Here is a 27,126-nt window from a genome sequence, read left to right as displayed (position 1 = left end):
ATCAATTTTGTGTTTCAGAGACAGAGACATTTTTAACATTAGGCTTTAACATTGGGATTACTGGTGCAGGTTATTGGTGCGTTCATAAATGTCCACTCCGAGCACTCTGAGTAGCTTATATTGAAACTTTTAAACCGTGTGTTATTCTATTTTCAGAGTGTCAGGTTGAATTTACAAACGCACCCTGACAGCCAGTGACAGATTAAACAAATATGGGCCCCTGTGCACAATATCAAAAAAGGCCCCCCCTCCCCCTGACCACGACGCGCGCGGGCGCGTTTGCGCGTGCAAGTGACGTGCGCGTGCAGCCAGCGCTTCTCTCTTTGCTGTCGCTGTGCAGGCTGGTGCACAATTTCACACAATGAAAATGTAGTACATTATGTCATATATTATAACTCAGGCCCACACAGAAATGAATTCCAGCAACTGTTTTTATTATAAGGCTGTAATCTCCCTTTGCTGTCCAAACAGTCTACAGCAAAATTTTTCACTAAACGGACCGGACAACAGTTGTCATATTTCTGACGGACCGGTAGCAGGGACGTTGATAGTATTTTGTGAGAGGTGGTGCTGATCATATTACGGGGGGTTCGGGGGTGTCTCCCCCGGGAAAATTTTGAAATTCTGGCTGTTAAATATACCCTTTTAACGCAGTTTGGAAGGGGCATACAAACTTTAACAGAGCAAGCAGGGCCCGTTTTCTGTCTGACTCAGGTGACGTGAACATTGGGTACCTGCATGATAAGGTTTTCACTTCACTGCTGCTTGACACTACCTTGCATGGAGACATATTTCACGTTAACAGTGGAGATGTTAGCAAAACTATAGCGTTTGGTAAATGGAGATGCAAATCATCACCCTAATTAATTTATTTGCGCAGCAGCCCACATTATGCGCTCACTCCAGCGAGACGAGTGAAATAAGTGTAGGCCTATCTGTCATCAGCATCGCCATAGGCTATTTGCTACGATATAAGCTACTGTTAGGCCTACAACAAGTCGCGATTTATTAGGCTATCCAATCGCTATGCTGTTTTCATGAACATTGCAGGAATCCACTTCATTCACCTACCCACGAGTGGGTCAGTTTCACTTTCGCAAACACGCATACACATTGAATGAGCACTCATAGCCTACCACTTCCACCTAATGTTATGCCTCTATATTTTATGAATTAAGAAGTATTTATTGATCAGGAAAACATTTAGTTTATTTTTCTTTCGGTCCGCGGTTCCATAACACCATTCAGTTGTACCGCAAATTAACAGACAGAAGCACCGGGCATAATCTATCCTAAATTCATGGCAATTTTTTTTTTAATCCGAGGGCCCCCATTGGCTGAGGGCCCCTGTGCACGTGCACACTTGGCACAAGCCATGATCCGTCCCTGCTGACAGCCAGTGTGACAGGCGTGAGCCACGCAACATTTTTTACTTTTCGTAAGAGATAACTTATAACCATGATGTGGCAACTTGCTCTTCTAAGTTAAGTTTACTTTTCGTAAGGGATAACTTATACCATGATGTGAGGACTTGCTCTTCTAAGTTGAGTTTACTCAAAATCCTGGCAGCTGGTTGGCTTACATTTTTAAGTTGTTCAAATCAGGTACGTCAACTACAGTGTCAAATGCACACAATAATTAATTAATGATTAATATATAATGGAAATAAGGATGAAGTGTTATTATGCCAAATGAAAGTATTACCAATGAATTGTTAAGGTTTTCATTTGGCATAATAATGGTATATCTAAAGTTTGTCTATATTTTCCTTTTTCTCCAGATGAGGAGGACATGGAAGTGGAGGAAGAGGACGAAGAAGGTTATGGTAAAAAAGTGGGCCAGGCAGGAAAACTACTAGGTTTTCGCGGGTCACCCAAAATATGGTGTTGCTAAAATGACACTATTGTGGCTATAAGAAACATGCGTTCATGAGTATCCAGCTACATTTAATAAGTTCAGTTAAATATACTCACTGGGTGTGGTGGACATTATTCGGAGATGCATCAATAGGCTTTCAACACAATTCCAAACAGACATAAGGTGCTTATAGAGCAGGTCCAAATTATTTGTCAAATGAACCAGTAAAACAGTGTCATGGGACGGAATAACATTCATACCCAACTTCTGTCATAGATCATATTTTTAAAGGACACCAGTGAAACTGTATCCTGACAAATTAGCAGAATTTTAATGCCCAAATCAAGTGATGGGCTAACTATCATTAACATCCAACTTGTGTCATATTTAATATTTAAATATGTAAAACGTACTGACAAACAATAAGCAGCATTGTAATGCCTCAATCAGGTGATAGTTATATCATACACATTTTTTGTAAAAGAGCCTTGGTAAAAGGTCTCTTGCGTCGGGAGACGGGCAGGCTAATGTCCAGGCTACGAAGGGATGTTATCATAGCTCTCTCTTGTTCCGTACAAAAGTGACCGAGGGCTAGGCTACTTTACTCCTTTGACTAGTAGTGCCATTTAACAGTAAATTCCTTCATTACCGAAATGCATTCATTGCACAGTAAATACTTTGGTTTATTACTTGATGTTGACAGCAATGCTTAAACAACAGGCTACTTGTGAGTCCACTCCGACTGGAACTGCTGATTTTCATCATCAATTTTGTGTTTCAGAGACAGAGACATTTTTAACATTAGGCTTTAACATTGGGATTACTGGTGCAGGTTATTGGTGCGTTCATAAATGTCCACTCCGAGCACTCTGAGTAGCTTATATTGAAACTTTTAAACCGTGTGTTATTCTATTTTCAGAGTGTCAGGTTGAATTTACAAACGCACCCTGACAGCCAGTGACAGATTAAACAAATATGGGCCCCTGTGCACAATATCAAAAAAAGCCCCCCCTCCCCCTGACCACGACGCGCGCGGGCGCGTTTGCGCGTGCAAGTGACGTGCGCGTGCAGCCAGCGCTTCTCTCTTGGCTGTCGCTGTGCAGGCTGGTGCACAATTTCACACAATGAAAATGTAGTACATTATGTCATATATTATAACTCAGGCCCACACAGAAATGAATTCCAGCAACTGTTTTTATTATAAGGCTGTAATCTCCCTTTGCTGTCCAAACAGTCTACAGCAAAATTTTTCACTAAACGGACCGGACAACAGTTGTCATATTTCTGACGGACCGGTAGCAGGGACGTTGATAGTATTTTGTGAGAGGTGGTGCTGATCATATTACGGGGGGTTCGGGGGTGTCTCCCCCGGGAAAATTTTGAAATTCTGGCTGTTAAATATACCCTTTTAACGCAGTTTGGAAGGGGCATACAAACTTTAACAGAGCAAGCAGGGCCCGTTTTCTGTCTGACTCAGGTGACGTGAACATTGGGTACCTGCATGATAAGGTTTTCACTTCACTGCTGCTTGACACTACCTTGCATGGAGACATATTTCACGTTAACAGTGGAGATGTTAGCAAAACTATAGCGTTTGGTAAATGGAGATGCAAATCATCACCCTAATTAATTTATTTGCGCAGCAGCCCACATTATGCGCTCACTCCAGCGAGACGAGTGAAATAAGTGTAGGCCTATCTGTCATCAGCATCGCCATAGGCTATTTGCTACGATATAAGCTACTGTTAGGCCTACAACAAGTCGCGATTTATTAGGCTATCCAATCGCTATGCTGTTTTCATGAACATTGCAGGAATCCACTTCATTCACCTACCCACGAGTGGGTCAGTTTCACTTTCGCAAACACGCATACACATTGAATGAGCACTCATAGCCTACCACTTCCACCTAATGTTATGCCTCTATATTTTATGAATTAAGAAGTATTTATTGATCAGGAAAACATTTAGTTTATTTTTCTTTCGGTCTGCGGTTCCATAACACCATTCAGTTGTACCGCAAATTAACAGACAGAAGCACCGGGCATAATCTATCCTAAATTCATGGCAATTTTTTTTTTAATCCGAGGGCCCCCATTGGCTGAGGGCCCCTGTGCACGTGCACACTTGGCACAAGCCATGATCCGTCCCTGCTGACAGCCAGTGTGACAGGCGTGAGCCACGCAACATTTTTTACTTTTCGTAAGAGATAACTTATAACCATGATGTGTCAACTTGCTCTTCTAAGTTAAGTTTACTTTTCGTAAGGGATAACTTATACCATGATGTGAGGACTTGCTCTTCTAAGTTGAGTTTACTCAAAATCCTGGCAGCTGGTTGGCTTACATTTTTAAGTTGTTTTGACAAAACAAAACAAAAAAAATACAGGGCGGGTAAAGGACATAAGCTCTCCGTACCGACATCTCCAGCTGAAGCCTCGTTGGCACTGCTGACATATTTTGGGTTCATTGGATAAAGGCATTCCCCATTCCCAGGAGGCTTTGCCCCATTCTACTTTAATTTAAGAACAAACAAACAAATTAAATCGTCGTTTTTTTATTTGTGACCTTGAAAGCTCTGTAACGCCTGATTAAGAAGAATTAAATTAAGATTGGCTACACAAAAATTAGTAGATTGATGGGAGAGATGAGTGTGCAGGGTAACCATAACTGAGATATAGAGAGTGAGCGAGTGGTATAAATATTGGTTGGACTTATATTTTAACCAATAATTAAATGTCAGTCATTTCGATAAACCCAAAGGCTGGTCATAGCCTATGTCTCACAGCCACTCTGAGTAATCTAGAGAGTCGTCGGCCGGCTGATGGGAAAACTGTAGATTAATTGCCATAATGTATGTTCTTGTCCATTGAGGTATATGATCTCATATAATTGTACATATATATTTACATATATACAATGCCTCTTCCAATATATAATTTCATATAATGTGGGATATATTTCAGTATACATAACAATATATTAAATAGTATAATAATATGTATTTATTCAATATATGAAAACGGCAATAATTCCAGTATTTTCCCATATATTGCAATATATTAGAAAATATAAGTATTAAATTCCATATATGGGAATATATTGCCTAATATATCACATGATATTTTCCAATATACAGCAATATATTTTTGTTCCGTAAGGGATGGAAGACGTGTTTGAAGGTTATGGTAAAAAAAATAATTTGTGCTTTCCATGTGTGGAGGTTTTTTCCAGGTCTATGTATGATTTTAATTGCCGGACTTTACACACAGGGAACCAGGAAAAGTCCTGGTAGCATTATTTGTTAAATTGTCATGATCTATGCATTGGTTCTATCAGTTTTTTGTATATCTAAAGTTTGTCTATATTTTCCATAGATACAGCCGAAGCCTTTCAGAAATCAGGTACGTCAACTACAGTGTCAAATGCACACAATAATTAATGAATGATTAATATATAATGGAAATAAGGTTGAGGTGTTATATTATGCCAAATGAAAACCTTAACTATTCATTGAAGGATTGTAGAGATTAGTGCTTTAGATTAATTGTATAATTACTGATGGATGCTTAGATGTTTGCAGGCTATGTATGGCATTTTTGAATTCAATATATTAATGCCATTTTAATACATGCCTTATACAACCTTTTCTTTGCAGGTGATACGATTGGCAGTGCTTATGGGCAGTTGTTGAGTGTGCTGTTGGGGGTTGGAGTGTGTCTGTTCGTGGGACTCCTCATAGCCTCAATTCTTGGTTTCAGTAAGTTTGTCTAAGGGCAGCTTTACTTTCATTATGTTTGTCATTATGTTTTGCATAAATAATTGGTGAATGTGGTTAGTGAAGTGAATTTAAGTTGAAATATTTATTTGTCACTCTTTCACACAGAGGGACGTAAACACTCAAGGTAAGACAAAGCAGCACCACACATATCAAACTCACCAGGGCAGTATCACATATATCAAAGAGGCAGCACCACACATATCAAACTCCCCAAACTCCCCAAGAGGCAGCACCACACATATCAAACTCCCCAAGAGGCCGCACCACACATATCAAACTCACCAGGGCAGCACCACACATATCAAACTCCCCAAGAGGCAGCACCACACATATCAAACTCCCCAAGAGGCAGCACCACACATATCAAACTCACCAGGGCAGCATCACATATATCAAAGAGGCAGCACCACACATATCAAACTCCCCAAACTCCCCAAGAGGCAGCACCACACATATCAAACTCCCCAAGAGGCAGCACCACACATATCAAACTCCCCAAGAGGCAGCACCACACATATCAAACTCCCCAAGAGGCAGCACCACACATATCAAACTCACCAGGGCAGCACCACACATATCAAACTCCCCAAGAGGCAGCACCACACATATCAAACTCACCAAGAGGCAGCACCACACATATCAAACTCACCAGGGCAGCATCACATATATCAAACTCCCCAAGAGGCAGCACCACACATCAAACTCACCAAGAAGCAGCACCACACATATCACAAAGAGGCCCTGAAACTACTGCAAAATATCACATTCTTTTTTTCTTTCCATATCTCGCTCAGACCATCACATGCCAACCATGATAACGGTTAGTACATTTTCAAACTCTCCTCTCAAATCCTTTTCACTCTTCATTTATAGCCGATTCACTCTCATCACTTGCTCCATTTACAGGTGACTCTCCCAGTATCAATCCTGGAAGTTGTAAAAATGTAAGTATTAATGAATAGATTGCCTCCATTCAAAAATTAAGTGCCAAATGATACTGTACTGTTGCTACCCCCTTGCCCTTCCAGCGAAACAGATGTTTTCAAAGCATCGTTTTGCTTGCTTGAAGGCGACAGTGAGACTATTTAAGATGACAGCGTGGTTGTCGTGAGAGCACAATTCAGTGGCACCTGCATAGTGTACGGCGCACGCACTGTGTGTATCGACCTACCAGGCTACTCAGCTACGAGTAGAGAAAGAATTCCCCCTGTTTGTATATTCACTCCAAGTTGGCCTCCCACATCTCAACTTTGGCCAAAGTTTTCAGAAATAACCGTTTTCTGTAGAGATGCACCGACAGATCGGCTGGTGACCGGAATTGGCCGATTTTCACATGATCGGCCATGACCGGCACTTGCACTCATGCACCACAATTGTAACAACAGTCAGCTGAGTTTGCAAAGTTTGAAAAAGCTAGCAACCAGGCCAACACTCAGGCCTGGATGTTGGGCTCAGAGGCGCACCTTGTCAACAGGCAAGGCAAGCATCTGCTTGGAGCCCCGAGCCGCTAGGGGGCCCCCGACCTGGTCTCAGCGTGTTTGCGTTGGGTCAAGCGAGAATTTCGTCCATAGAGATTGAATGATGTATTTTGCGTGCTCCTGCCCTGTTGTACAAACAGTACATCTGTACATATGTAGGCCCTATGCTATGGCCTTATGAACAGCGGATCTGTGTTCAAAAAAGTTCAAAGAATCCGCACATATTTAGGCTACTGTGGTAAACGTCAATCGAGGGTGCAGTGATGACGGATCAACATCGGATTTTGGCATTTAGCCTACTCAATGAAGTTATAGTAGGCTAATGTTAATTGGCAGAAAGATTGAACATGGTTTGCTACATCTATGCGACAGTAAACTTCAGCTAGCTAGCGGCAGTTACAACTAGTTAAGCAAGGAAATGGTTAACGTTATGTTTGTAGGCTATTAGGGCTGTCAGCCATAACAAGCATACGCGTTAATTTGTTAGAACTCGATTGACGTAAAGTGCGTCAAACACACCCTTTCTTCTTTGTTACATTGCTCCGGAACTGTTCATTGCAGCAAGATAAACTTTCATTGCGTGACAGAGCAGAAGTGGGGCTTTCCAACGAGACTACGCACTTGTCTGTACGATCAAGTATGAAAAAAGAAAATCATGAAATTAAATCAAATTGCATCGTATACTTCTCTGCGTTCACCTGCGCACCCATTACTCTCGTTTGAATTACTCGCGAACCCGTGATCGCATAGATATGGCAAGCATATCAGATGAAAGAGGAGACACAGGGCTATCCAGTGGTACCATGAATATCGATCCTTCTGGCTTACAAAAACAGACGAAGTAACTGCAAAATAATAACGTCATGTACACAAACCAACGCTGCACACCCATTACTCTAGTTTGAATTACTCCCGGACCCGTGATCAGATAGATAGCCTATGCCACGCACGTCAGATGAAAGAGGAGACATAGAGTTATCATTTGATATCAAGTACATCCTTCTGGGTTATAAAACAGACGAAGTGACAGCAAAATAATAACTTCATATAGCTAGATTTACCCCACGTTTACACATTTTTGTCTGTTTTTGTGGCAAAGCATGTTTATAATCCAACGCTATCATGTGTTTCTCTATGGCAAAGCATGTTCATAATCCGGTTTTGAGATCCTAGCAAATTCCTGCATGGCATCCAATTCAAGGCTCACATTCAATCCCAATTTGTTCAACAAAGAAACCCCTTTTTTTCTACTTTGTTCATGGCAATGCAGTAAAAAGATGTTGTAGAGAATCATTATGAGTGCATACACCATGCACTCAAAATGATATTTTGTGAGATACATGTCAAAATATAAGAATTTTTATAATACGCTTTTTGTATTTTTATTATTTAACATAATAACCTAATGGTGATATAACATAATGGTGATAACACTTGTCGGTAGGGCCCCCTAGGAATTTTTGCTTAGGGCCCCCACAGACTCTAGAATCGCCTCTGGTTGGGCTACAAAAGCGCTAATAGGCTACTGAGTTTTTTCTATGCAGCTTTGCTTTGCCATACTGCGTGGAATTTACTAAGCTGTCACTTCATTAGGCTACGTAAACATCGCTCATCACTGCCCGTCACTGCCACCAATTGCGTGCCCACAGCTGAACCACAAGCACTGCTGAACGGAGATAACTGATTGCGACATTAAAAATAATCAAAGTTTAGCGATCATAGGCTACATGATAATAAGATGTCAACCAACAAGCAGCGACATATACATTAGTAGCCCTAGTAGTTCTACTCCACTTTAAAAAATACTTGAACCATTTACTGCACATAGACTAGGGCTATGCCTTAAAATACTCTAGTCTAGCTGATTGAGAAGTGGATGTCGTGAAAGTGAACAAACGATAGCGCATTAGAAAACGTTAAAGTTGCTTTTGACATAGTAGCCTACAATGAAGAAAACTGATGCTCTGAATACTGAATCAGCTGTCTTTGAAAGTTTCTATAGCCTAATTGATGCATTTAACCGGAATTTGGATTTAACTTTTTCACCGCAAAACAGAAGTGCACTGTTTTCATGCTGGAGCACCTAATCGCTATTAGCACTTCTCCTCCGCTGTGTTTGCGTGATAGCCTACTCCCACTTTTCCCTCGCCCTCCCATAAATTAATCAATGCATATGAAAATATGTTCTATGGTAGCATGTTCAAATGTATCATGAAAATTGTTCTTATATCTGTAGTTGGATATTGGATGTGAGAAGAAAAAAAATGGGTGTTCCATAATAGTGCATTTATATTAGTAGTCTGTCAAATGAATGTCCCACACTGGGAAGCATGATAATTTGATACTGCAGCTGAAGTTAGACTTGAAGAAGAATCTGTCTGCTCACCGGTTCCATTTTTTTAACAGCCATTTCATTATTGATAAGTTGATTACATTTCTATATTAACATGTTCTATTAAAGAAAAGATAGAAAATAACTATTTGTGTGTGTGTGCTGTAAAATGGTTAGAAGAAATGAAATCGGAATCGGCAGTATCGGCAGGTCAAACTCTATGAAAAACCTGTCCATCATCGTAAAGCCCGATTTGATTGGTCCGCCCGATCTAGGGCGAGCACACTTGCTCCACAATGGAGCAATGCCAGACCGAACTTCCCGACCTCAAATGTTGTGGGCGGGACTAAGTTCGGACTGGCACCCAGGCTAGTGCATTGGGGTCCTGTTTGCCCTATCGGAAGTTATTTTTTGATAAAGACCAGCGGTAGGCCCCAGCTGTGGCGCAACTGGCTGGGGCACCTGCACCGTACGCTGGCGACCCGGGTTCGATTCCGGCATTTGAGACTGGCATTCTTTACATTATCCCTTACATTTAAAGAAGTCAAAGTTACAGTACACAAAGGTTGCTTGTCCAATCCTTTAGCTACCTCAACTTGGTGATACCAAAGTTACCAAATACTTGATCACAGAGCTCTCTCTCTCTCTGCCTTTGAAATGAAATATCTGATCAGTGATCGGATAAAACCTATGTGTGTGTGTCTTTCTTCTAGCTGGGCGCAGAGGGTGTCACATATATGGATAACTCAGGTGAGAATAGCCTCTTTGACTTTTTGTGTGGTTTAAATATAGACCCAAATTACTTTATTTTATGGATCGAAAATGCCTGCTGTCTAACACACTGGGTGCGAGTTTGACAGTGTATTTTGCCGACTGTGCATGTCCAGACTGTGCAAGTCAGATGCACAAAGTTAACTGAGTCAGGCCGAAGTTAAGTAATAAAAAATTGATGGATAGATCAGAAGAGCAGAGGTCTCACCTATTTCATAGTCCCTGCCTTGAAGTAGCTTCCTGTTACCTATATCACTGCCAAACTCGGGCCCATTGTCTACTATTTCTATGATTTGTCATCTGTACGCAAGTTACAGGAACAGAGGTATCAAATAATAAGGACATTAAGAACTAGGTTAAGCTCTAACAGAAGAATCAATTCAAAAGGTTTGAGATCTAACAGAAACACAAGTGTCAAAGCAAAAGCACAAGGTTAAATTCCATCTCTTGTCATTTTCCTTCACACCAGCAGCCACTGTTGAAAGGACACACGGACAGTCGGACGCACAAGATATCAAAGAGATCGACAACCATCGTTGTTGCCAACGTAAAAAAGAAAATTAACACCTTTCTGTGATGTATTTAGTCTGGAGAATTAGGCTCTTTGTGAACTACATTCACTTTTTATAAATATATTCTTAGGCCCTGCTTGTTTCATAAAGTGTATGCAACTAATGTCTTTTAGGCCTGTGACAGACTCATTTTATTACAACGTCTGTGTGATGCCTGTGTGACCTGTATTGTGAAGAATAAAGTCTTCATCTTATGTATTCAGTTGTTGGCTATTCCGTCGCACGTAGCACGTAGATTATGTAGCCTGGAAATATCCATATGGCAGCTCTTGATTGGGAAACATTTGCAACACTTGCATTGCGATGGGCATTAACTTTGAAATCATTGGTCCAGCCTTCCCAATCACATTGATCAGAGATTCCTAATGTTACTTCCTACTTCGCCTAAACTTTACAAACTGACAATAAACAGCATCAACAGTCAGGAAACAATGTACAGTGGGGTATACTACGAATCTCGATTAGTGGGTTAGCGAGGTATGTTGCGCTCAAAGCCAGGGTATGCTGTGACACGAAAGTGGATCTGTTTTAGCATCGCTATATCACCATGGTATCTTATGCTCGTAACTAAACCTGGTCGGGAGGAGGTTATGTGCTAAGTTATAGCTCAAATAGACCTCTTAAGTTCGCCTACAAAAAAGCTGCCATCTTTGACATCCGGTATCTGGCAATTTTTACTATGGGAAAATAACATGGGGATTTTGATTTATCGCACCTGTTACACTCTCGCGGGGATGAAAAAGTCTGAAATGTAGACGTTTTCCTGAACACACTTTTGTCCTCTGCCTTCGAGTGGATACTGTGATCTCTGGTACGTGAAAGCGGCACACTTAGATTTTTGCTACCCCAGAGCTAACTTGCAATGCAACTTGCCATAGGTAGTTAGCTTCAATTAACAACCGGATCTCCTTATATGGGAAAAGATGGCCGTTTTGGTTCTTTTTTGTAGGCGAACTTCAGAGGTCTATTGTGTAATCTACCGCCCACTGACCAATCAATTGTCTTGAAAAACGAAGTTATCTCATGTGTAGGATTCTGTCCTATATCTTACAGGTGGAGCTTCGCCTCTACAAACGTTTTTGATCTCAAATGCGCTTTAATAGTGTTGTGCGTGCAAATATGCCACTATGGGTGTGCATACCATACAACATCTGATGACAATCGATTTATTGTATGTTATAGGCTAGACACTAAAAATGACCGCAGTGTAGATTACACTATCGCTCATAATGCGGAAGTAATTGTTTTTTAATATCTTGTGCGATTGGCAAACGTCATCCCAACACCGAGAACGTGCACAGATCTGAGCTGAAAGCCTAGTTTGACAAATATATCACATAACTGCTATCGTAGTATCACTTAACGTATACCCCTGAGTCAAGGCTTTGTGAAGCCTCGATATGTCGAACGTGCTTCGTAGTATACTCCACAGGTGGTCATATATTTAGAATATCATGAAAAAGTTGATTTATTATGACTGCCGCGCAGCGAAGCGGCGGTCATATAGGTTTAGTCAGATTTTTTTTCCTTTTTTTTTTTTTCTCGCATGCCCAAATTTCCGTCAATGATTCCCGGGACACTGAAAGACCGGGGTACACGAAACTTGGTGGGCATGTAACCCCACATGGATAGCATGGAACCGTCGTTTTTCGTTTTGATCTGTAGCCCCCCCGCTGGACTGGACCCCCCGAAAGGAGGGTAGGGCAGACACAGTTCTCTGTGAATATTTTGAGAACTGTAGGGACTAGGATGACCATTTTTTTCCGTATGTTTGCCTCCAGGGGTCATGTTAACCCATTTCATGTACACACATGTGCACAAACAGATACACACATGTGCACACATACATTCACAGTAATCACACATACTCACACAGTAGACATATGTACGCTTGCATGCACAGACACATACGCAGGCACACACACAAGCACACACACACACACACACATAACATAAACATTTACATGCACAAATGCACACAATTCAAGAATTTCTCAGAATTATGAACAGGCAAGATGGAGGTGGGGTTGTATAAAATGAATTTTACATGTGAAATCTATGAACTAATCATGTTTTGGTACTTGTTGTCTAGCAGATATCAGTGAGAATTGAGTGTGGATAATGCAATTTAGTGAGACAGTTAGAATCATATAGGCCTTTCAGCGTGATTTATTTTTGTGGAAAAAATTTGCTGGACTGGGCGGCGGTCATATTTTGTACCGCTCTGCGGTACATCTAGTTTCAGTAATTCCATTTAAAAAGTGAAACTTGTATAATGTATATATTCATTCCACACAGACTGATATATTTTCAAGTGTTTATTTCTTTTAACTTTGATGATTATAACTGACAACTACTGAAAATCCCAAATTCAGTATCTCAGAAAACTAGAATATTGTGAAAAGGTTCAATATTGAAGACACCTGGTGCCACACTCTATCAGCTAATTAACTCAAAACACCTGTCCTGCAAAGGCCTTTAAATGGTCTCTCAGTAGTTCTGTAGGCTACACATTCATGGGGAAGACTGCTGACATGACAGTTGTCCAAAAGACGACCATTGACGCCTTTCACAAGGAGGGCAAGACACTAAAGGTCATGAGTAAAGAGGCTGGCTGTTCACAGAGCTCTGTGTCCAAGCACATTAATAGAGAGGCAAAGGGAAGGAAAAGATGTGGTAGAAAAAAGTGTAAAAGCAATAGGGATAATTTCACCCTGGAGAAGATTGTGAAACAAAGCCCATTCAAAAATGTGGAGGAGATTCACAAAGAGTGGACTGCAGCTGGAGCCTTCCAGTCTTGCTTCAAGAGCCACCACGCACAGACGTATGCAAGACATGGATTTCAGCTGTCGCATTCCTTGTGTCAAGCCACTCTTGAACAAGAGACGGCATCAGAAGCGTCTCGCCTGGGCTAAAGACAAAAAGGACTGGACTGCTGCTGACTGGACCAAAGTTATGTTCTCTGATGAAAGTAAATTTTGTATTTCCCTTGGAAATCAAGGTCCCAGTCAAGACAAGTCACTTTATTTATATAGCACATTTATAAAAAAAGTGAATTGACTTGAGAGTCTGGAGGAAGAGAGGAGAGGCACAGAATCCACGTTGCTTAAAGTCCAGTATAAAGTTTCCACACAGTGATGGTTTGGGGTGCCATGTCATCTGCTGGTGTTGGTCAAGTGTGTTTTCTGAGGTCCAGGGTCAAACACAGCCGTTTATACAGTGTATGCTAATGCACTTTTTAACCCCTTCATGAATGGGTTGGCTGTAAACCTAATTGCCCCTTGGGCACTAATAAAGGTAACTGAACTGAACTATCTATTGCTTGCTTGAGGTCTGGGAATTGCACTAACTCAGTTTGGGAGGGCTAGTCTACCAGTGCCGCAGTTGTGACAAGTTACTGTATGTTGGTCATGCCAGTTTTTGGCTGTCAAACTTTTTTTGGGGCGGGGGGGCTTTTTATGACTTTAATGCGACAGGACGGAGGAGAATGACAGGAAGCGAGTGGGAGAGAGAGAGAGAGAAAGGACCACGGGGCGGGAATCGAACTCAGGTCGCCAGCGTACGGTGCAGGTGCCACGGCTGGGGCCAGGCTGTCATACTTTTATATGGTTTCACAAGAAGTACACAGAACATAACTTGTACTTCTGTCATCGTCTTTAACAACTTTTCCAAATAATTCCCATAGCCTATATCGCTTTTCCTGAAGGGGTGTCTTAATTATTTTAACTTCTCGCGTCTTCAGCTTCTTTACTGTCTCATCTCTACCATCTCCACCAAGTGGCAAGTATGCTTCAACCAATGATATCTTTGAAAACCAATTATGAGTTAAATATTGATGCTAGCCTTCTCATGATACTTCAAGTATTTTTAGAAAATATATATTTAATTCATTTTAACTGACCCGTCCGCAAATGACCCGAATATCATTAAAATATTTTTTTATGACTCATAACCGCAGGCGACCGCTTAATTTCAGGCAGACCGCGCAACACTGTAACCTACCCCTTTAAAAGGATAATAATCCACATGTGACCTTGATAACCTACCCCTTTACTTTAAAAAAATAATGAGAATGCGCTGCCCTTCTCAATGACTGCGCTGTAAAACATAATAGCTTTCCTTACTTAAAATGTTCTATTCAGTTTTTGTCTTTTGTTGAGATTACTTGCGTAAAATAAGTGTTACTTAATTTTGAGGTAGAAAAGTAAACAAACAAATGAATTCTTGAATTGCTGAAATTTGTGCTATCACTGTAAACATTTTTGTTAACCTTACTTAACCTGTTAGTTAAAGGATAATTCCGGTATTTAGCACTTTGAGTCCCTTTTCTGGTTTGTTTTGGATGAACTAGAGTGTTTTTTGACTCGTTTAGAATCGCCTCTGACTGCTTTAGAGTGGCTGGCTACAGGCATGCATGCACATCAATGTCCTTAAAACAACCCTTAACGTTCGTTTTCAAAACTGCAACTGAACCTTACTCTACTAAAGCTTCAATTACTGAAACATATTCTTGATATCACAAACCATGGTCTACCTGTCTACTGTCTTCTGCACATTATATCTGGGAAAACTTGCCTGCTGGATACCAATTATTAGTGTGCCAGTTTTACACACGTGGACACCAGTAATCTGCACCAGGACTTTCTTCCATTGGTTTTGTACATTAACGTCTTAAACATTATCATAAGACTGTTTGTTGCATAAAGCATTTGTAATGATTGTTTTATTCTGTTATGTAGGCCTTTGCCAGACAATGTGCATTGCAATCTCTTTGTGACCTTTGTGCAAGATCTGTAAATATACAACCTCTGTGACTGCGACTCTGTGATCTATCTATCTATCTATCTATGTGCCTTCTAGACATTACTTTGGAGACCAATATGATTTTTTATAGTTACCACAGGTTACTCTACACAACCACAGGTGGCACTGTGGTAACTATATAAAACATATTGAATATACAAAGATTTTTTTTATATTTTTCTTTATTCTCCATGATCCCTTCTTTTTAAAAACCCCAATTTGACTTGTCTTATGCAAATCTATCTTTATTATTTTCCACCCTGAACATGGGCAAAATGCACCATTGAGATCAATATGTTTTGTATAGAGTTACCACAGGTTCTACACAACCACAGCAGGTGGCACTGTGGTAACTATATAAAACATATTGATCTCAATGGTGCATTTTGCCCATGTTCTGGGTGGAAAATAAAGAAAGATTTGCGTAAGACAAGTCACATTGGTGTTTTATTTTTAAAGAAGGGATCATGGAAAAAAATATATAAAATATCTTTGTATATTTCCACAAGGTGTTTGGGTGCTCTGAAAATGAGAACCAAAATGATTTTTCAGCCTTGTGAGGTCTGCTGTTCAGACCCTGAAGGAATTCATTTTCGGTTCATTGCTTTTTGTGAGAATGTTTCTGCTTATCTCAATAAAAAAACTCAAGAGCCTATGTTGAGTACAAATATGTCTTCTGAAGGCTCCGCCAAAACTCCAATGTTGATCAACTTTGAGGGACAGCTATGACCATGCAGGATTTTTGTTTTGCTCTATTTCCTATTTATGTACCAGCATGTAAAATGTGAGCTCCTACATGGTTTAGTTCTTGCGCTGTGGGCTGCATAGGTACACCTGATAATTATTTCAGAATTTTTTGAGACCTAAGTGTGTGGGCCCTGGTTGAATTGACGTGGAATGACCCACATGCATTTGTGGATTTTGTGAAATTCCTAGTGTCTTGCCTGGATTGGCATGATAAAGATCTGAACGTCACCCCTAGTGTCCGGGTCTTATTGTGTGGTGTTAAACTTGCTGGATAACTAAGACATGCCATGAGGCCAGTACACAGACTGTAAAGAACTGTACCATGAACAATAAACAGATGCAGAGCAGAGCAGATGGAGATAACTAGCACAGAGATGCTGAAGGTAGCACCTCTTCTTTTAGATTTTTTTTTGTGCTTTTAGTTCCCGCATTGACAGGAGAGCAGAGAATAGACCCGAAATGAGTGGGACAGAGATTGGGTGTGTGGAGTGGAGAATGACCTCAGGCCAGACTGGGGCTCCTTGGGCACTGGTCCTTTACTGTAGTGGAGGATGCTGCTGCTTGGGGCTCAGTTCCCCCCAGAAGGTAACACTTTTGATCCTATTTTGAGCTCAAATCTCCCCAATCAGTTGGGATAAGACATAAAGAACCTTTAAATGTTCTTCAGTGGTTGCGGGAGAACATTTGGTGTAGTCTCTGGGCCTACTCTTAGTGTGATGCTGTCCAGGGCAATTTTTTGAATTTTTTTTTTCACAGTTTGAAAGGTTGCAATTAATCATTAATCAAACAGCTCGCAACTCTTTCCCACAATTAAGACTAGTATCTCGTAATTATGAGGTAGTATCCCATCATTTTGACTTTATATCTCATAATTTTAACTTAGTATCTGCAGTTTTTTTTTCCAAGTGGCGGAAACGGACTTCCATACAATGAAGCCTTAGAGCTGGCAGAGATCTGATAAACGGGTCTGTACCACACATAATAAGCAGACCCGTATTGCATAATGATAAGCAGATCCAGACCACGACTGTAATACAGAGCATCTTAAGGAGCTGGGCTAGTGTTAGCCTACCCTGGAAATCCAGAGTTCTCGCGAGACCACAATGGAATTGTCTCTGCGAGACACTCTGGCAAAGAGCAATGATGCACATTACTTTTTCCCCTTGCATTCCGGGGAACCAGCTAAACTGAAGAAGACATCGCTACAGTACACATTGGTCGTAGTGTTATCCGATTGCGTCGAAGTCCGAAATCATTCAGAGTAAACATGGTCTAGTGTTACCCAATTGCGTGCAGTCAGATTTCTAAATGCATGCTTGTTGCCGTCCCTCGAGTTGGGCCATTACATTGCTCTTTGCCAGACCCTTAATCTTTCTAGCAGAGGCGGACAGAGTACACAGCTTCATTACTTGAGTAAAAGTACAGATACCCTTTGCTAAATTTTACTCAAGTACAAGTAAAAGTACAACAGTCAGATGTCTACTGAAGTAAAAGTACTGAAGTACTTGTTTTTAAAAGCACTTGAGTATCAAGAGTAGCCTACATTTTCTAAATTTTGCATTACTACTGCCACAGTGCTTACATTTATGTACAGAAACGTCCTACATGGAGTAATGAAATATTTTAATGTTAATACCTTGGAGAATGTAAAAGGAATTGAAAGTAAAATCAAGTCATTTTCATCTTTTTACCATGTCGCCAGGGATGGGCAGTATTTCTAATACATGTATATAAAATACGTATTTCAAATACAAAATACTATTTTGTAATTGAAACACTTGAAGCGAAAACTATCATTAACTTGTTCAGAAAATTGAAATAGTCTGGCGAGGTGGGGCCACAGGTTGGCACATTCCCGGGATGGACCTGCTGCGTCTTTCTTCTATTGTTTCGTCCATGGTTTCGTCTCTTATCTAAATCTGACCATGGAGTTGACTTTGGCGGAAAGCTGAAGGTGATTGCTGATAGGCTGTCTCAATCAGTGGCGCCTGCACAATCCAATCACGTTTGAGAGGGTAACAACAAATTGAGGATATACGAGATTTTTCTTTTTTTTAGAAGAAGTAACGGGTACTCATGGTTATGGATAGAAATGTAGTGGAGTAAAGAGTACAATATTTGCCTCTCAAATGTACTTGAGTAAAGTATTGAGTACTCCCCAAAAATGATACTCGAGTAAAGTACAGATCCCTCAAAATTGTACTCAAGTACTGTACTCAAGTAAATGTACTCCGTTACTGTCCGGCTCTGCTTTCTAGATTATCAGGGTCTGGATTTTCCAGGCTAGTGTTAGCCCCTATTGGCACCAGATCCATCAGTCGGTCCATTAGGCAGATCCGTGCCAGATTATGTGGTAGGTGTGGCCCAGTTCCATTCCAGTGTCCAGTGTGAAATCTGGGATGTGATCATGTAAACCGTATTCAAACCAAAACAACTCTACTCTAGACTAATCCACTTCAAATGAATTTGTATTTTATACCACTCAATGCTGGCACTTTGGCTACAGCCTTGAGTAGCTGAGTGAGCTGACTTGAGTTAACAAGTCAAGTGCTCATTTAGGATTTATAATAGTATTAGAAGTATAATGGTACTGTGTAACTAATAGTATGATGGTTCTAGTAACTATTAAAAATCCTAAATGAGCTCTTGTTAACTCAAGTCAGCTCACTCAGCTATCACTCAAGGCTGAGGACCAAAGTTTTGGACAGGATTTTTTTTTTTTTACCAAAGACATCTTGCTTGTTCTTCCCTCATTTCATTGGCCTTCACTTTTTAACCTTTTACCTGACGCAATAAATCATGTTGCCTACCCAGGAATCTTGATGAACCTGATTTTCATATTAACCCTAGAGCAACCTTAGGGGTGACTTTGAGCGAAATTTACATTAATGTAATTTCTGTTTTATTATTTATCTATTTAATTACTTGTTTAGAGGGGTTACTTTTTAGTGTCAAGTAGTGGGAAGGCTTCTAATATAATAAAATACAGCTTTATCAACTGAAGTTGATTAATACATTGCTGGACTTCTGAAACGTACAATGTTCCTTTAACTTGCAGTAACAGGAAGTTACATTCCTTCCTTCCCACATACTGTATTTCATGCTCCACTCAAAAACAAATACTGTCACTCTTCTTATAGTCTGGTGTATGTGTGTGTCTGTATACCTGATGGAAAAATGGCCAGTGCTTCTGTATTTTACGATGAGTTCAGCTGTTCTATCTGTCTGGATCCGCTGAAGGACCCTGTGACTGTTCCCTGTGGACACAGTTTCTGTTTGAACTGCATTACGGGCTGCTGGGATCAAGAAGACCAGAAGGGTGTTTACAGCTGCCCCCAGTGCAGGGAGACCTTCACTCCAAGGCCTGTTCTACGCAGAAACACAATGCTGACTGATATGCTGGAGAAGCTGAAGAAGACTGAATTCCGATCTGATGTCACAGTTTCTTCTGATGTCAAACCAGACGATGTGGAGTGTGATTTCTGCACTGAGAGAAAACATAAAGCCATCAAGTCCTGTCTAACATGTCTGGTTTCCTATTGTGAGGTTCATATTCAGCCTCACTATGAAGTGCCTCGTCTAAGCAAGCACAAGCTGGTGAATGCCACCTCACAGCTACAGGAGAAGATCTGCTCACAGCACGGCAGGATCATTGAGGTGTTTTGTCGCAAAGATCAGAAGTTAATCTATATGCTCTGTTCCATGGATGACCACAATGGACATGAAACTGTTTTAACTGTAGCAGAACGGACCGAGAAGCAGGTTAGCCTCTCTTTCTGTCTCTGATGATGATGATGATGATTATTATGACCGCTGCGCAGCGAAGCGGCGGTCATATAGGTTTGGTCAGATTTTTTTTTTTTTTTTCGCATGTCCAAATTTCCGTCAAGGATTCCCGGGACACTGTAAGACCGGGGTACACGAAACTTGGTGGGCATGTAACCCCACATGGATAGCATGGAACCTCCTTTTTTCGTTTTGATCTGTAGCCCCCCCGCTGGACTGGACCCCCCGAAAGGAGGATAGGGCAGACAGTTTTCTGTAAAAATGAGGTGTTGTAATCGCAGGTATCTGTGACCTAACATAGTCAAAACTGTACGAAATTGGAAGTGTAGGATCATTATGACACCCTCTGAATGCACGCCAAGTTTCGTGGAATTCCGTTCATGGGGGGCCACACAATAAATTAATTTATGTTACTATACACCAACTGGCCTGTAGGTGGCCGGAGACAGTTTTCTGTGAATATCTCGAGAACTGTAGGGCCTAGGAGGTCCACCTTTTTTGTATGTTGGTCTTAAGGGGGCATGTCAACCTATCCCATTACCATTTATTTCATGTATAGCGCCACCTAGTTAAGAATTAAAAAGCAAAACATTAGGTGTTTTCATCACAATATCTCTGGCTGACATGGTCAAAACTGCACGAAACTGAAAGTGTAGGATCATTATTACACCCTCCGAATGCATGCCAAGTTTCGTGGACTTTCGTTCATGGGGGGCCTTACAATAAAATAATTTATGTGTACATTTAGTGACCGTACACCAACAAGGATTCCCGGGACACTGAAAGACCGGGGTACACGAAACTTGGTGGGCATGTAACCCCACATGGATAGCATGGAACCATCGCTTTTAGTTTTGATCTGTAGCCCCCCCGCTGGACTGAACCCCCATGAAAGGAGGGTAGGGCAGACACAGTTTTCTGTGAATATCTTGAGAACCGTAGGGTCTAGGATGACAATTTTTTTGCGTATGTTTGCCTCCAGGGGTCATGTAAACCCATTCCATATGCACACATGTGCATAAACAGATACACACGCACACACATACATTCACAGTAATCCTACGTACGACACATACTCACACAGTAGACATATATACGCATGCATGCACATGCACACACACAGGCACATAAACAGGCAAACACACAAGCACATGCATGCACACACACACACCCACACACACATAAACATGTACACGCACACATGCACACAATTCAAGAATTTCTCAGAATTATGAACAGGCAAGATGGGGGTGGGGTTGTATAAAATGTATATTACATGTGAAATCTATGAACTAATCATGTTTTGGTACTTGTTGTCTAGCAGATACCAGTGAGAATTGAGTGTGCATAATGTATTTCAGTGAGACAGTTAGAATCATATATGCCTTTCAGCGTGACTTATTTTTGTGGAAAACGTGCTGAACTGGGCGGCGGTCATATTTTGTACCGCTCTGCGGTACATCTAGTTATTTTAGTGTTATATATGCCCAAATGATAAACCAATATAACCAGATATGCAGTGCACTTGACACTAGCAACAGCATATTGTTCATTTGATTCTGTGTTTTCTATACATATGGAACTTTATGGTTGATGTCTCCAGACAGTTAACCATGACTCGAATGCTCACAATAGAATACGCTACATTGTTATTGGTCTGTACACATCTGTCCATAGAACAAGTTGGCAGAGATGAAGGTGGAGAACCAGACACAGATCCAGCAGAGAGAGAAGGAGCTGCATGAGGTCAACCAGGCCCTGCAAACTCTAAAGGTCATCACTGTTCAACATGGCTCATGTTTATTTACTGTTCAACATGGCTCATGTTTATTTACTGTTTAACATGGATCATGTTTATTTACATGGATTTACTGTTTGTTTATTTGTGGGTTAACAAGTTTAGTCATTTTACTTGGTTAATGCAATTAGATATTGACAAATAAAAACCAAGTCAAGCCTTTATCCTCCCAAAGATAAGAGGTTGGCTGGTATTGACCTTTATATCTCCCCAGGGGCGCAGGAGGCATGGGGGACGTGGGGGATATGTCCCACGCAGTGCTGAAGAGACGGCCGTCGTCCCCCTTACTTTTGATAAGGAAAAAAAGCCTTATATAGGCCTACGCTAAATAAATAATAACCTATAGGGTTTGCGCTAACTATGTAAAACTCCCCATTAACAGCATCACATCACTAACCACAGCCATCTACAGTACTGTAAGACTGCACAATCTCATATTCACTCTGTTGGATATCTGAAGCCAGTTTGTCTACTAACAACCATCATTAGAGATGCTTTTCATTTGGAGCAGCATACTGGTAGGCTATCAAATTTTCTGTGTGTTCTGGACTGGTAAATTGTTAAGCCAACATGTTCTAACATTGCATAAATATTAACTGCAGACACATAGTGGAGAGTTGATTTGGTTTATACCAGACAATTTAAGTACTGTATGCCTAACTAGGCTATTTGATCATGTAGTCTATGTTTGGATCATAGACATGATGATTCATTCATGGCTTCATAAAATATCAACATCATTTTGCTTTTAGAGTATTCTACCATTGGCCCAAGTAGTGTAAAATAAATCTAAAGTAGAATTGCACATAGCAAGAAGCTGGTCTGAGGGCAGATCTGGCGTTGTGCTCATCTCACAGTTTTGACAATTTTAATCAAAAAATATTTTGAAAACAATCAATGGTATTATCTTAATATTCTGGCAAGTTTAAAATATGATGGTCGCAAGTGGGCCAGAGGTGGCGATCCGATATCTGGAAATCTGATCTCACTATGGGTTTGTGTTCACAATTTGGTCCCCCTCACTTTCAAAATATTTCCTGCTCCCCTGTATCTCCCATCAGGCCTCTGCACAGGAAGCTGTTGATGACGCTGAGAGGATCTTCACTGAACTGATCAGCTTCATGGAGCAAAAGCGCTCTGAGGTGACCGAGTCGATCAGAGCTCAGGAGAGGGCAGAGGTGAGTCGAGCTGAAGGACTCCTGGAGCAGCTGGAGTTGGAGATCACTAAACTGAAGAGCAGAGATGCTGAGATGGAGAAACTTCTACAGAACGAGGATCCTGTTGATTTCATTCAGGTAAAGTCACCAACCCTGAAGTCATTTTGTAGGCGTTTCTAGGTAACATTACAATGTTAGGCTTATCAAGCTTAGCCTGGAAAAATCCAGACTCTTTCACAAAGTGAATAGTCTGGTGACTCTCGATTGGGAAACATTTGCAACACTTGCATCAGGCACTAACTTTGAAATCAGATTCCTAACGTTACTTCCTACTTCGCCTAAACTTTACAAACTGACAATAAACAGCATCAACAGTCAGGAAACAATGTACGTGGGTCTACCTTTGCTGTAAATGAATTTCTGCATTTTTCCAACTGCATTTTTTGACATTTGCAGGTGTTGCTGCTTCTGTTTATCACAATTTTCAGTTTTGTCTTCCCCTCTCGTCGCTGATTGGCCTTAAATTCTTCTTGTCTGATGGAAACGGTTATGAACTATGGTGTTCCAGACTAGATCCCCCTGAAAGAAGATCTAGGTGGGCGGGGCCAGGTTAGGTCGAGCTAGCTAGCTGCAGGAAATCATAATGATAAACTCTGTGACTGTAACATTACAATAAAAATTACTCAGTGTTCAAGTGTGACAATGTCCTGTATGGTCAGACAATTCTATACAAAATAATTAGTATGGTCTTGTGTGTAGTGCAGGGGAAAAAAGATTTATGGTGATCTCCCTCTTTAATATGGGCTATTTAATAGAACCCCTAGACTCCTTGTATAAATTGTCTTAATTAGAGAGTATGTAAACCTTTATAGAAACTGTGTGCATTAGTAAGTTGTTGATGTGTCTGTGTGTCTCCAATAGAGCTTTGATGCCTGTTGCACTTCACCTGCATCAAAGTATCTGTCCAGTATAACTTTCACTCCACATCTCCCGTCATCTGATATTAAGAGGCCGGCCCTTAAAGAAATAGAACAAATGGTGTTGAGGTTAAATTCAGGTGAGGTGTCTCCAGGTGGTCACTGTGTGAAACAGTTTTGTACTTCATATTTTAATACCTCAGCATTTTACAGTTTTGTCTTTTTTATTTTTTATTATGTTGCCAGTCTTTTCATGCCTACAAAATCGAGAACACTTGTCATCGAGACATGCTCCTTGTTGCATTACTGTATGTAAATAGATTTTTTTTTTCAATATAGTCATATATTTTCTCTTATTACTCACAGACCACAAAGCTACAAGCCATGACTCCCATCAGTCTTGTGAACGCACACGTCCCCAGCAAAAATGTGTTGTCCCAGAGAGAGGTTTGTACACCGTACAGCACTAAGGTAGTGACCTCCATTACTCTCCTTTACTACACCCACTGCCCTGAGCTGGACGCACAGCCTGGCTCCAAGGTGTGCTGGTGTTGTCCAATCAGAACGCTGAATCTGAGTCTAGAATAGATTAAAAAAATTACGTTAATTGGAGGAGTTTTGAGCTAGACCGCTGTTTGCTTTAGCAACAAAAAAGGTTTATAGCATGTTGCAACGGGCATACCCAATACAACAAAATAAATCGCTAGTTTCTAATCACTGACATAATTGAAAATAGCCTTACACCTTTCCTTACTTCTGTTCTGGTAGTGTCAAATCAGTGGGCGCATTGATTTGCGCATCAGATCAGACACCTTGCAGATCAGATCAGATCATGCAGTGCTGTGCATATAATGTAATGTATCGTAAGAGTCAGCCAGATCTGCGCAGTACTGCAGGTTTCGAACACGCTCACTGATTTGACCCGACCAGAACAGAATTACATTTTCTCTGTTCTCTTCATGTCATCTGTAAGAACCCTATGGACACTACCACCAAAGTGTAAGGCTATTTTATCTGTAAGAACCCTATGGACACTACCACCAAAGTGGCTATTTTATCTGTAAGAACCCTATGGACACTACCACCAAAGTGTAAGGCTATTTTATCTGTAAGAACCCTATGGACACTACCACCAAAGTGGCTATTTTATCTGTAAGAACCCTATGGACACTACCACCAAAGTGTAAGGCTATTTCATCTGTAAGAACCCTATGGACACTACAAAGTGTAAGGCTATTTCATCTGTAAGAACCCTATGGACACTACCACCAAAGTGTAAGGCTATTTTATCTGTAAGAACCATATGGACACTGTAAGGCTATTTCATCTGTAAGAACCCTATGGACACTACCACCAAAGTGGCTATTTCATCTGTAAGAACCCTATGGACACTACCACCAAAGTGTAAGGCTATTTTATCTGTAAGAACCCTATGGACACTACCACCAAAGTGTAAGGCTATTTTATCTGTAAGAACAAAGTGTAAGGCTATTTTATCTGTAAGAACCCTATTGACACTACCACCAAAGTGTAAGGCTATTTTATCTGTAAGAACCCTATGGACACTACCACCAAAGTGTAAGGCTATTTTATCTGTAAGAACCCTATGGACACTACCACCAAAGTGTGAGAACCCTATGGACACTACCACCAAAGTGGCTATTTTGAACTCTGTCAGTGCCAGTGATTTGAAAATAGTCGTTTATTTTGACGTGTGCGTGTATACTGTACCTGCTAAACCATTCCGTTGCTAAATCAAACAAAGGTCGAGCTCAAACTCTCTGATTAACATAATTTTGCTCCCAAACAAAAATTTGAACCGGTTATCAACCACAAATAGACCCCGGAATTTCCCATTTATAATTAAAGAAAAGAAATGTCTGTTTGACTGTTTTCTAATAATCCACTTTAATAATCATAATCTACTGTATAAAATCAACATGTGTACCAATTGTCCTTTACTTCAGAATTTTTTTTTTATACGTTTAACCATGGTAAAATTATAAATAATGAAGGATGATCATGTTTATCGATCAGCAGTTAAGCAGATATGTTTCTCTGAGCTGGCAGTGGTAACAACATCTGCTCCTTCTCCTGTCACAGGCTTCTGGGTTGGGGACAAAGTCCGAGTCAAGGCTTCTGTTAAAAGTCCAACATATGGCTGGAGAAAAATCACTCACAGTAGTGTGGGTGTGATAAAAAGTGAGGTCCTCATGGTGTTTAGATTTTAATAGATCTCAAGCATGACTGAGTATATGGTCATTATGAACTGCATGTAATGATGTTTAAACTGACTCAGTGTTCTCTCCTGTTCCTATAGGGCTCAACGGTCCGTTTAATTGCATGTTAGCTGACTTTCCTGAGTGCACTTCCTGGTGGGCAAACCCCTCAGATATGGAGCTGGTCCTCTGATGCATCACCTGGCCTGAGTTAGAGGTCATGACCTGACCTTTATGCCCTGACTTTATGAAGGTTGTGAACTTCAAGAGCAAAATGCTGCATGCACAATGGCCAACATGATGCAGTTTATTACTGTTTTTACACACCCATCATTTACATTAGCTGTCAAGGCTCTCAATTCAATAGCTAAGGAAGGAAACCACATTGTGGGAACATAACATCACATACCATTCCCAGTCCACATCAGCTCATTGGTGTTTCCAGCTTACTAATCTCCAGCACCTGTTGGTTCAGCTGCTGAAGTAGGTCCCCGCCTTCATGTCTGTGTGCAGGTAGCCTTGGTGCTGTTGATGCGGTTCTAATTGCCTTTGTATTAAACTTTACCGTTTCAGTTTGAAAGCAATTTGTAACTCAATAAACTGTCAATAAACAAAAGCTGCACTTGCATACAAGGTCGGTTAAATACAGATATTATTTCTCTCTTATTGTGTCATCTATCCACCCTCTGGCGCATAGCGGTCACTACAGTGGACAGCTGTTTAAAAGTCATTTTCTTCCTAAATGCAATTGTTTCTATGGTGGAATTCCATATCAGTTGTTAGAATGCTCTCTGCTGCCCCCCTTCATTAAGGTTTATTGAGTGGTAGGTTGTTAGAACTACAAGTAAACCTCCTCTAAATCCAAGATGGCCGACAGACAGCCACAAGGTCAGCCCCTGCTGGGATATCT

At 40.8% G+C, this 27,126-nt stretch overlaps 1 protein-coding gene across 1 annotated transcript in view; it reads left to right on the top strand.

The window, feature by feature from the left end:
• LOC143099839 (inter-alpha-trypsin inhibitor heavy chain H3-like) overlaps positions 1–21,882 on the top strand; it is a 33,019-nt gene extending 11,137 nt beyond the window's left edge. The window contains exons 13-21 of the mRNA XM_076262751.1: positions 1,781–1,825; positions 5,233–5,259; positions 5,514–5,615; positions 5,742–5,760; positions 6,431–6,456; positions 6,543–6,580; positions 10,160–10,196; positions 10,687–10,764; positions 21,803–21,882. Of these exons, the coding sequence (XP_076118866.1) occupies positions 1,781–1,825; positions 5,233–5,259; positions 5,514–5,615; positions 5,742–5,760; positions 6,431–6,456; positions 6,543–6,580; positions 10,160–10,196; positions 10,687–10,764; positions 21,803–21,870 (440 nt within the window). The 3' untranslated portion in view covers positions 21,871–21,882. The remainder of the gene's footprint in view (positions 1–1,780; positions 1,826–5,232; positions 5,260–5,513; positions 5,616–5,741; positions 5,761–6,430; positions 6,457–6,542; positions 6,581–10,159; positions 10,197–10,686; positions 10,765–21,802) is intronic.
• The last annotated feature ends 5,244 nt before the right edge of the window (positions 21,883–27,126 follow it).

The sequence above is a fragment of the Alosa pseudoharengus genome, unplaced genomic scaffold (genome assembly GCF_046254945.1).
Source record: "Alosa pseudoharengus isolate Yale_2024_CS ecotype anadromous, Long Island Sound unplaced genomic scaffold, YU_APseudo_1.1 YU_APseudo_1.1_scf_3, whole genome shotgun sequence".
Taxonomy (NCBI): Eukaryota; Metazoa; Chordata; class Actinopteri; order Clupeiformes; family Clupeidae; genus Alosa; species Alosa pseudoharengus.
The sequence above is the reverse complement of the archived record's forward strand: the minus strand, read 5'-3'. Positions and strand labels throughout refer to the sequence as shown.